General features: G+C 37.6%; 1 protein-coding gene across 3 annotated transcripts in view; it reads left to right on the top strand.

Moving 5' to 3' along the window:
* The window catches only part of STK39 (serine/threonine kinase 39), an 84,078-nt gene extending 72,274 nt beyond the window's left edge, over positions 1-11,804 (top strand). For 2 of the 3 annotated variants that reach the window (XM_015289691.4, XM_015289690.3), the window contains exons 16-17: positions 7,174-7,238; positions 10,342-11,804. In XM_015289691.4, the coding sequence (XP_015145177.2) occupies positions 7,174-7,238; positions 10,342-10,416 (140 nt within the window). In that variant the 3' untranslated portion in view covers positions 10,417-11,804. Of the gene's footprint in view, positions 1-7,173; positions 7,239-9,199; positions 9,334-10,341 lie in introns of those variants that run through there. The other variant, XM_040704188.2, reaches the window with a different exon arrangement.
* The last annotated feature ends 619 nt before the right edge of the window (positions 11,805-12,423 follow it).

Here is a 12,423-nt window from a genome sequence, read left to right on the forward strand (position 1 = left end):
ACTGGGGCTTAGAAACCGTGTGAACCTCAGGGCTCAAGTGGTTTTAATAATCACTTTAAGCTGTGGGAACTGCTGACTGCCATGTAATTGCAGTCCTGTTCATAAAGATGCTGAAGGAGATCTTTTCAGTTTTCCACCGTTCAAGTGGGAACTTTGTTTGGCCCTCTGTTATTCTGTTGATGAATGCTGTTCTCCTGCAACTGCATTTTCTGACTATAAAGCTGTAAATCAAAATCTTGGATATTAAAGTATCAAATTTGAAATGGAATAAATCATTTCCACTGTTTTTGTATCTCCCGATTCAGCAAAGAGAATTCAGACAAATTTGTGAGCCTTAATCTTCCTTTGATAAATTCCTAATGACAGCCTCTTCATAAATAATACATTTCTAAATGTTTTTAATGTTTCTCCCTTATCAGCATCCAATAGCATCCTCAGAATAGAAGCCAAGCTTGCTGTTGATTTCTCTATTTTCTTTCATTTCTTTCTTATGAGAATCATGTCTAGCTTCTTGCAGTCCTCCAGCAATAAACACTTGTTAAGTTAGCTGTCACAGATCTCAGAGTGCTTTAATATTTCCCTTGCTACTGTTCTCAAGCAACATAAACAAACGGGATTTCAACTAGCATCCTTCATGGATGAATTAACAGAAGCATTCCCACTTATAAGACCTTTCTGACCTCTTTGAGAAGATTTTTGATCTTTCATGCAGTTTGTGAGCTATTAAAAAACACTAGATTGCAAAAATCAAGAGATCTGGAGGAATCGTTACAAAAAAGCTATAAAGGTTGATTCCTACAATCGTTTGCATAATACACTATAATCCAATGCTGGCTAGGTTTCAAAGCTTGGTTTTGATTTGGTTCTGATCTTACAAATGCATGAAAATCACTGTGCAGTGTGAAATACAAATGAGTATTTAGATTGCAATGGATGTCTTGCAGTAAGTGAACCTGCCTCATGAGTATGCATCATAAATTCAGCTCTTTGGAGAAAAGCTCTAACTTGTCACTCAGACTTCCTGCTTCTTGAGACCTGCACAGGAAGATACAGCATTAATCCTCAAATCAGTAGACTCCCAGGGCATTTATTAAGTAGAACTCATGTATCAGATGGAAATGGCAAAATAAACACCTGCATTTGGGGGGAAAGGTAATATTTGGAACAATCGGGGGAGAGCCAATAAATCTGTGGTGCTCTGAGTTTGGTATTTCTAATAGCAGTACATTTGGATGAAGTAGGGAGCAGCTGAAGGTGGCTGCTACTTGCTTTTTCTTACAGACTGCATTTTGGACTACATAAAAACAATTTCACTTTTCATTCATTAAACACGTTTTTTATTTTCTCAGAGCTTTTTTTTTTAGCATCAGTAATTTTGTACCTGAATAATGTTTGCTTTTCCTTGTATCTGAATTTCAGGATTACAGTATGCAATAGCTCTCCAAATTGTCAAACCTAGTGTCAGAAGTTCCCCATCCATTTTTCATCAAGTGGGAAAGTATACAAATCGTTATTCTTTTGAGAGCATCACAGAAATATTGTCTCAGACACTGGATGCTGCTTGTGTCTGTGTTTATGCCAGATGGCCCTGGCTCAGTTGGCTGCACTGGCATTGTACAGGAAATGGTTCTACTGTATTCATATAGCTTTATTTACTGTCTCATTAATTTTAACTTTTTCAGAAGTTTTCCCTATTCTGAAGCCATTAGGGTTAGATTTCATGCTGTGTTAAGAATTTTAAATAACCAGGCAGGCTCCTGTCACATTAGAGAAACAGCTATTTGAGACTGCCTCACATATGCTCAGTCTGTTATGGATTTTTTTTTTGTGATCTTGAAGATGGCATTTTTTCTGTTACATTGGCTTGTATTGGTAGCTTATTTAAAAATTATCACTGATGTCAGCCAAAAATGTATGGTAGGGAGTGTTTTATAGTATATGCTAAATAAATAAATGTATGTGCTAGAGGACACTGGCTATGAGGGCTTTGTATTTATTACATCTGCAATTAGCTGTCTGTGTTGTGTGTATTTATATGCTGGTTTTGACCTTTTTATCCTACTGCATGCTCCACAAGTGCAGACACTTACTCTGACAGAGTGACACAACCATTTGTCTCTGAACAAAACCTGCAAGAGAGCCTGGAATGATTTGTGGTGCAGGGGTTGATTATATGTCCTTCAGAAGCCTTCTGAAGCAAGCTGAACAGCACCTCATTTATTGCTGTAAACAACAAAAGCCTATTGCGCTAACTGCTGCTAACATTTGAAGAGGGTATTTGCTCCAAGACGTGAAGTGTGCTCTATTTACTTGCTGATTTTGCTGGCAAAGGTTCTTCCATCACTGCTTGATTCTGTTGTGCAGTTATCATGTCCATGCTTCTTCTGACTTGTATATAGTAGCATGGCCAAAACACCTTGAGAATACACTTTGCAAAATAAAATGTTGGATCTGGTATATTTAGGCCCCATGGAAGCAGCAAATTCCTGACAAGATTTTCAAATTGTCACTTTAGTCTGCAATCAGCACTCAGTGATAATCTGCTATGAATTTCAGAAGTGCAGTATCCAAGGCATGACTTCAGAGTACTTCAATGAAAATGGCTTTGTCAATTTAAACTGTAGTTATACTTATCTTAGAGATGAGGTGTGAAGTAGAATCCAGAGATGTGTTTTAAAATGTCCCTGCTTTTCAGATAGCTTAAGCATCAGTGGAGAGAATGATTCTTCCCTCCTCAGTGCCACAGTCCTCTATAAAAACTCCCAAAGGAAGCCTATTCTCACCTGATGATGGAGAGCATTGCTGTATTAAATTGACTTTGTTCACTAACTTGCCAAAAAAAAAAAAAAAGTTGTTGGAAGCAGGGAGAAGGAGAGGTAGTGAGAGAGAGAGATGGCTATTTTCCTCTCTTTTCCCTTAGGTTTCCAATAGCATTTGCAGATGTGATTGGATTCATCTGCATTTAGTAACTTTAGGCTCATTTTTTCATATTTAAGGAACATGAAAACTTTTTATGTAACCTCATTGGGAGGGTTAGTGAGTCAACATAGTAAATTGGTTTCCTCAATGAAAAGAGACTAAACTCACTAGCTGTGGCCACTTAAGAGCAGTACTGCTTAAGAGAGAGTTTTTTTTTCTTGCTTGCTTGGTGCAATCAGTAATTCTGAACAGGGCTGAACAGTAGCAGCAGCTGCTTGTATGTGGGAACACTGTTTACTGTTGCGAGCATGTCTGATATGAGTTTGTGTGAGCATATCTGATAGGAATTTCTAGGTATCTGTCGACACACAGCGTACTTATTCATCCAAATTGCGTAGGTTTAATAACAGTCCTAAACTTCTGGTAGTAAACATGTAATAATAGTATTAAATGCAACAAATAGCTTAATTTCATTTAAAGTTGGCTGAGTATTCTGTGCTGGAGCGTGGTGTTTAACTTTCATTTCTGTAACCTTGAAAACGTCATCTGTGTAGTTAAGATGGCATCTCAAACTTTCTGGGCAAGTAACTGGAAGCCCTGCAAGGTGGTTGTCACGAAGGATTTTCAGCTGCTTGGATGGCTCCTGCTGCCTGTGCTTCAGGCTCTATTTCGGGAGGAAAATAACTTAACTAGAGATGCCATGGACACCTGCAGTTTTGGCATTACTGCTATTACTTTGTAGTTATTTACATCAGGCACTGAAAGATTCCAGTTATCAGTTGAGTCAATATCTGTAAGCTGTTCAGCATTGGGCATGTCTCTCTATCTGTGTACTTACTGAAGTACCTAGAACTGTTGGCTTACACTAAGATGCAAAGGATCATCATTATCTCTTAGAAAGCAAACCATATTTTTGCTTTCCTGAAATGCAGACCTAAGTATCCAAATTCAGCCAGTTGGCTGTAATTTGTCGGCTTTGTGTTCTTGGTAAGGAAAAGACACTTAGCAAGAAGAAGATGGGGAGTTAGGAAAAGGAACAAGCTATCAACAGGACGGTGTGGTTTTGCTAGGTAATTGTGCACGTTTCATTCTTGGTTGATAGTGACTTCGATTTTCAGATATTGCAGAAGGTGACAGCTTCTGGGGGGATTTTCATTCATAGTGGCTTGATAGAATAGTATTAATTACGTTATTCTGGCAAGCTCATTTTTTCTTGCTATTCTAGAAAAGCCAGAAAATATATAGCAATACCAAAAGTCACTAGTGAAACACTTGTTTTACTAGAACAATGTTGAATGTATATAATTGAAAAGATATCTCTTTAGGAGACTGTGGGCGTTCCTATTTTTATGTGAATTTTTATTCTAATATTATGAAATCAATGCAGGTTTTCTTTCTCTTTTTTAAGTGTTGCCTGAAAACATCTGGTATTACTCCCTTAAAATCCTCCTAATCTTCTGTTTGATTAAACACATCCCATTCTAGTTGTGGCCCATCAGAGAAGCAAAAATAAAGGGTATTTCATATTCTTCCATGCAATGCCTTTCCAGCATTTTATATGTAAAAGGTTTTGGCTTGTATTCATATTGAAAGTAAAGACAAACACAGAAAACTCTAGTCTTTAAATGAGCGCTGTTCTTTGAAAAGCAGATTTCTTTAAGAATGTCACCCATCTAAATTATCACTTCTTTTTGTTAGGGATTTTAACAAAGATAAGTAAATTGAGTTAACTATTTTACATATACATTTACATTAAGTATTTACGTTTATTGTTTATAGTTTATCTTATTCAGTTTTTGCTTTGAAGATTTGAATTTCTTCCCTGGTGAAGAGTCAGCAGGAAGGAGTTACGCTTTTTAAGATTTTGATGCTACTTGTGTGGACCTCAGTGCCTCTGTCTGCTGTGCAATAGTTTATTGATATACTTGCTGATGAACTGGGCAATATGTGCAAATGTAGGAATGGTAATTTTGCCTGAAGGCAGACAGCAGTTCTTGCATTCAGGTGCAGTAGCCAAGCATGCTGACTTGCCATAGTTGTCCTGCAGCTGGATAACATCAAGTGAACAGCTGCTCCTGTTTAAGGCAAGTGCCCATTTGAAGCTCATCATTTTATAATAGGAGAAGTTAGAAGTCTTCAGACTTGAGAAATCCAAGACCTTATCTCAGTTTGTAGCTCTGTATCTCTATTTTGGTGAAGCCAGGTAACAAAAGCTGGAGAAATTCTTTCTTTGTTTATTTTAAAGAAATGTTTTATGAAGCCTTGGGTAAGACAGGGCTGCTCTTGAATGCATGATCTCATTTAATAGATTTTGAGGACATACAAGCTTGAACATATTGTATTGTGGTTTCAGGAGCTATCAAACAGATCACAATTTTTGTGAGATTCTTATGTAGATTCTTAAATATTAATTGTAATAAAAAGCATTATCTGTATTTGCATATATTTTCCTAGGTAAGAGGTACTGCAATAAAAAAATGACTTACTGATTGTGGAAGTGAGTTGTGTGATTAAAATAAAAACCATGTGTAATGACTAGAATAAAAAAATTATGAATAACGAAGCTTTAAAATTGGAAAGACTTTCTATTGTCATGAATGTAGTTGAGTTCATTTAACTGCGAAGGTTAATTATTTGTTCTTTCCAAGAAGTGTTCTGTACAGAATATACCTTGTGCTTATTTCTTGTGGTTTGTTTTTAGTTTCAAACATCTTTTCATCTCCAGTTGCATTTGTACATGTCTACAAGGAGTACTCTGGGCCATCTCAATAATACAGAGAAAATGAGACCCCCAATGTTTTGGTTTGCATTTATTGGCAACAGAGCTTATGTTGGCATACTTGTTTACCTCTGTAAATTCGCTAGCCAAATCCTCTACTTCCCTCCATGAGGCCGAATTCTGTTCTGCTGTGTGCGGTGAATCATACACTACTGGGCACTGAAGTGAAAACTGCCACCGTGGCATTAGAACCAGTGGAGGCGGTAGGAACCTGAATGTGATGCCTGCTACAAATCTACGTGTGGCAGTAGTACCTTCAGCTTGCACATAGGTTTGCTGCAGTCTTATTTTTGACCTTACAAAATCTTTGGCAAATATTATTTACAGAGAACATCCATTTTATGATACTTACCTATTCAGTGTACTAAGAAATCTCTGCTACTTAATGTGTTTATTTCTTGTCTCAATAGCTCCGCAAAGTGCAGAGTCTTTGTCTCATGTTGATGTCTGGTTAATGATGTCTTGTGCTCATCAGTCACTTTTGAACAGAGGCGTTCCAGTTGTTCAGTCTGAAGTCAGCTCAGGGCCTAGTATGAAGCTGGGAACAAGTTTAGCAAACCAGCAGCCAAACGGCAGCTAAATTTTTTTAATCAAGATAAATGTTAACAACATTGTATATAAAAAATAAAAATCACAACCATAAAAACCAACACTGCAATTTAAAATGCAAGTTAGGTGCTTTCATAGAAAAAGGGTTTATTTTCCTTCCTCCTTTTCTGTTCTCTTGATCTCTAGATCTACTTAGTGTTTTAGTGCTGTTGCATTGCCGATCTTGGTCAAACTTACTGATAGAGCAGTTTAAAGATCAGCTTTTATGGTTTTTTTTAAATCAACCTTATTTTTGCTGTTTTTTTTTTTTTTTTTCCTGCTGGTTCACTGACCTGTAACAGATTGCTGGGGTTCTGTATGGGTACTATTATTGGCTTAGGTAAGGGTCAGAAGCATAAGCTTACAGCCAGGTGAAGCAGCTTCAGAAACAGAAATGTTCTCGTAGTAAAGAAGCAGAAGGTAAAGGAGATAGTGAACTCAGCCTTATCCTAGAATCCTGTGCTGATGGAGGCCCGGGTTGTTAGCTGAACTGCAGTATAAGTTTTGACAGCTGTGGTTCTCCTTATCCTTTGCTATTTGCTTGCAACTTTCCTTGCATTTGCATTTGTCAGGTTACAAGCAATCTTAGGGAGTAAACTAGGCTGAAAATTAATAGTTTTTGCTATCACTAGGTTCTCAGTCTTTTTGTCTCTGACTCAGTTCATATAGGCATAAAATAACAGCAAAAGAGAGGAAACAGGTTTACGGCAGTATGACTGCCCTCTGACATCGGCGCTACAACTGGAGAGTAATTAAATGATTCAAGTGCTACTGTGCAGGCATGTATGTATGTGTAATTAAGATGATAGTCCAGCACAAATACAAGGTCTGATGCTATGTTCAATGCAGGTTTTTGTAAATCATTTTCTTCATTCTTTATTTTACAGTTGCTGCTAACTTACAGAAGATTGTAGATGATCCAAAGGCCTTGAAAACATTAACTTTTAAGTTGGTAAGTGAGAGTTGGTAATGAGTCATATGATACATGCAGCTTCTGAAACAGAAATGTTTTCATATTAAAGAGCAGCCTGTTGGTTCTTTCTCAAATAGTTTTAAATGCTGTGCCAACAATTTGGCAAAAACTGAAAAACTTTTTCTGACCACCTCTATATCAGCTAGAAAACATCATAAGAAACTAGTCCTAAAGATTTCAGCTTGTAATGTTTGAACAAAGCTTCCTGCCTGGAACAGTAACTTTTCTGACTACCTGACGGTGAAAGCATCTATATTCTTATGTCCTTTCTCATTCTCTTCTCTCTCTCCTAATATATTTTTAACCGGTTGGATTCCATCATCCAATGCAGTTGTCAAGGTTTATTAATTGTATGTGAATTTAATGAAACTTCTGCCTTTGACAAGGTGGGGAAGGAGAGAACACTTGTTCATCAATTCATAGAATATCCTGAGGTGGAAGGGACAGCCACAGGAATCATCAAGCCCATCTCCTGGCTCCTTGCAGGACTAATCAAACAAGCCATATTTCTGAGGGCTTTGTCCAAACAATTCTTGAACAGCAGCAGGTGTGGTGCTGCAACCGCTGCTCTGGGGAGCCTGTTCCAATGTCTAGTTTGTGCAGTAATTTCCTTACTGAATGTGGGTAGTCCTCAATGAAAGAATTTACCATGTGTAAGGGAAATGGTTTTTAAGCAGTCCAAAAGCCTGAGAGGAAGAAAGAAACTAATTATTGTAACATTAGTGCAGTTTGTGTTTTATCTCATTTTCAGCTATTGTTGAATAAGTGTGTTGACGGATGAGATGATTGAAATTACTGTGTGTGTAAGAGAGAGAGAACCTAAAACCAACTTTGATAGGACATAAGGGATACGTACAGTCATGTAGCTGCTTAACTTTGCAGGGGGAGGAAGTTTCATTCACTTCAGTTCTGAGGACGCATTGTTCCAACTGCACTTCTACCAACACCTGCCAGCATTTCAGTTAAATGCAGGTCACCCTTTCTACTGCTCTCTTGTCCTTAGTTCTTCCCATCAACTTTCTTTTAACTGAGAATTCACAATTAAAAGTTTATCTATATGTCATGGCAAACCACAGGCTTATGCCCCTGACTGTTTTGAGGTGCACATTTTGCCTTGGACCGCGGGTCCCAATTTCGGTTAATTTTGATGTAGTCCTGTTGGATCTAATTTAATATTAATAGCTTAACATTCCAAAGATTTAATTCAGAATAGATGTGCTGTGTTTGCTTCTACATCTTCTAAAATCAAGTTGAAAAATACGGATACCTAAAGCTGTTGAAAGGTTAGCCCTGTAAATACCAAACTCTTGTCAATTAGCTTTCAGCACCCCTTGCTGAGAGTGGCTCAGACACATGTGAAAGACTAGACTGAGTGTCTATTAGGTAAGTAGGTCTCCAGAATCATAGCTTTGTTTATAAAAGCTGCTGCTTCTTATGAGCTGTAGAGAGCCACTTTTAGAGTAAGTGACCTAGTTGATGATAATGTATTAATTCAAGATTGTTCTTCCCATGTCATTTTTTAAATATACATTTGAGTAGTTTTAATGATTAAATAGTTTAGCTTCATTTTTCCTCTACAGCCCAGTAAAGTCACCAGAACGTATGTGTTTCCTTTTAGGAAGGGACGGTGGTGGGACATGTAACTCAAATGGCCCTTACAATCCAAATACAGCCTAAAAGCTGATGCTTCTTTTTTTCCAGATGATGTTCTTGCTGTCTAAACATCTGACTTTGACTTTATTATTCCGTTGATGGCATCTGGGGAAGACCATTTAGATACACAGATATACCAGAGGCTATATAGAAGTCTGGGTCTTTAATTAGAGGCTTTAAAATTCGAAATTTAATATTCCATAGTATCCAGTTAATGTTTGTATATGTTGAAAACAAAAACAAACAAACAAAAATCTAATTTAGGTTGGGATATTTCTGTGTTTCAGCTGGATTTATTACTTAAATGCTGGGGAGCAGTCAGTGTCACATATTTCAGATTCCAGTGAGAGAATACTCCTAGGCTTTACCAAGATCAGAATTAATAGTCAGTTGTAATTCAATGTCTCTTTCCCTTCTTAAGGTAAGTTCTACTGGCTAGGTAACAGTTCCTGAGGTTAATTTTTAATCAAAGTTTCTTCCTGACGTTTTTAACTTACTTCCTGAGAATTGAATATAACCACAAGAAGTATCTTAATTTATTCTTACCTTTGATTTATTTAATTCAAATTCAATTTCTACCTGCTCCTGTGTAATGGAGTTGCCTAGGAAAACTGTCATTTGTTTTGGCTACCTCTTAGCAAGATTTGAGAGCACTTGTATACTATTTGATTAAAACACATTTTCTTGGTAAATATTTCATGGGGATTCGAAGTCTAAATCGGGCTAATCCTATATCCATTCAGAGAATTCAATTGAAAAGTGTTCTTTAGTCTGGGATTAGTTACTATTTGTGGACAAGAAATCTGGTGTGTATCTCACTACTTGCAGATTGCTTTTCCTGGTGTAGTACTTCTGTACACACAACAAAGCATTTCAATCTTCTGGGAGACAAGAAGAACTTATGTCTTACCCGTATTTGTCTATAATGAACTTATTTATTATTTTGGCAATGATTTAAGTGAGGTGTCTGAGTCTGTTGTTAAGGTTTGATCTCCTTTGTGTGTATTTAAGGGCATCTTTGGTCTTAAAATGATGCAGTTCTACAGAACTTATGTAGTATTAAACCTCCTTTAGTTGTCTTGGCTAACACAGAATTATGACTTTTCTGCATGATTCAGCTCTCTGCACTTAGGGAAGGAGGCTGCTGTAACGCACAAGTATTCTTGACAATATGCAATGTTACGACGTTATTATGTAGCATAATTAACATCTTATATAAGGATTTTACAGCTAGCTAGAGTGTAGAATGTTGTAAATAATACTAACTCCTTTTATCATGATAGTTTACATACAAACCTCAAACTTCATTTAGTAAATTTTAGTAATTTAGTAAATTTGGTAAACTGTTTGCTCACCAGGTAGTACAGCTGGACTGTCAAACACTCCTTTTTTAATGTGATACACTAAACGTTTCTGTTTGTACTTGCAGGCCTCTGGCTGCGATGGCACTGAGATTCCCGATGAAGTGAAGCTGATTGGGTTTGCTCAGTTAAGTGTCAGCTGATGTCTGTCCCTTGACCCCAAGACAAATTGTGAGATTGCGAAGAAGCCAGCTTAGATGCAAAGGAAAATTAATGCACCAAACACTGAGTTCTGCTTCATTCTCTAGCAATTCACAAAGTCAGAACGAGCAAAGCCCACAGCTACACCGCTGCTGCTAACATTCAAAATGCTACTAAATGTCTCTTAGCAGTTGATTTGGATTCCCCCTAAGTGAAAGGCCTGTGGAAGTGCACTCAGGTGGCTGTATTTATTGGTTACAAAAGAAATTTTATATCTTCTTTCCTAAAGTTTTGAGTGATACTATTTTCCTGTACTTGTGGATGATAATACTGCCTCTGTTATGTTATATTTAGAAGTAAACATAAATACAAAAGTTGAGAATTACTAGCTGAACTTGAATTCTAGTTTTAAAACTGACTGTGAGTTTTATTTTTCATATATTTATGCATTACACATCTTAGTAATAAGAAAACTATTGGACTTGATTACATGCTATTTGCAGTTAATCTTTCTTTATTTAAAAATGTTTCAGGTATACCTTTGACATATTTGGTAACTTCTAAGGCTTTTTTCTTTTTTTTCCTTCAAGTCAAGTAGGCATTAGCAAGCTTTGATTGTGTCTAAAAACCAGTCCACAAACTGATTGTGAAGAGTGTGGGAGGTGCCTTGAAGACATTAATGTTTTAAGAATGTGCCTGAGGCTGCTAAAATTTAGAATAATCTTAATTTTCTAGAAGTACCATGCATATGGTACTATATATATAATCTGAGCAAGGAGGGGTTATACGGTAGCAAAGGTGTTAAGAGAATTTTGACTGTGCTTTTTTGAGGAGTCTATGAGCTAGAACTACTTTAAACTGTTGTCATTAAGGTAGACTGCTTATTGTCCGTTTCTGATTTGACTTATCCTGAATGATAGAAACTGGTTTCATACAGGTGATGAAAACTTGAAGAACAGAATTGAAGCTTTACTTGAAATTCTGGAAAATACCAACGTGGAGTGAAAATAATAGGGCTTTGTGCAATGATTCAGTAAAACTCTGTTAGAAAGAAAACACTTCTGATCCAAGTAGTTTTATGCTTAACCTGTGGCCTAGATATTATGGAGCTAGTGAACCTTAGGAAGATTATCAAATCTGGAGACAAGTTCCTTGGATGTTACAATTTAAACTACTTCCTAGCTAATCCTAGATAAACGGCAGCTCTTTAATGTACTGAAAACAGCAAATATATATTATTAAGAGAAGTTATTTATAATGCCTTGTCATAATCATTGAGGTGTTCTAGAGCCATTTGCGTACGACTCAGTGTAAGTCCATTCCATCCTCTTGTTTACATGATTACTCCAAGACGACTGCAAAGGATAAAAATAAAAGCATATTGCACAAACACAGTTGAATTTGTGTGCTCTGTGGACATTTCTGCTGCTGTGTGATGTTATAAATGTTGGTTGCTTCTATATAGCTGTCAAGTGGCACCTGTGCAAGGGACTTAGCTCCCTGTGTCAGGGAGCAGAAAGGGAGGAAACACTGTTTGTCTGCTCACAGCACTTTGCTGAAGCCATTTTTAAGACTTTCAACTCCTGAAGTGTTTATATTTCAGTAAATTATTCTGGGGTGGGATTTTTATCCTTGAGGGGTGTCAGTGTCAAGAGGTAGAGGGAGGGAGTAGAACGGGGCCCAGGGCAGAGCTGGAGGCTCTAACCTGCTGCTTCAGGCCCAGCTATGGGTTGATGGCTGCAGCTGGGCCTTGCTGGGACAGCTAAGGCCCTCCCCAGGTGATTGCCGCCCTCAGGACCAGCTGTGTGGAAAGCCCCCTGCCCAGGAGCAGGCGTTAGCAGTGCAGCTGCTGGGGCTGTGTGTAGAAGAGTCCTCTGTTCGTGTGGAGCTAACCCTGGCATGCAGTGGCTGAAGAGAACCAACAAATGGTAAGTGAGCCTCTCACAAACAAAAATGGTGTCTTTCCCTTAGCTGTGAGGTGCTTTGCGGGTGCTATTTGGCATCGTGGA

Source organism: Gallus gallus, chromosome 7 (assembly GCF_016699485.2).
Source record: "Gallus gallus isolate bGalGal1 chromosome 7, bGalGal1.mat.broiler.GRCg7b, whole genome shotgun sequence".
Classification (NCBI taxonomy): Eukaryota; Metazoa; Chordata; class Aves; order Galliformes; family Phasianidae; genus Gallus; species Gallus gallus.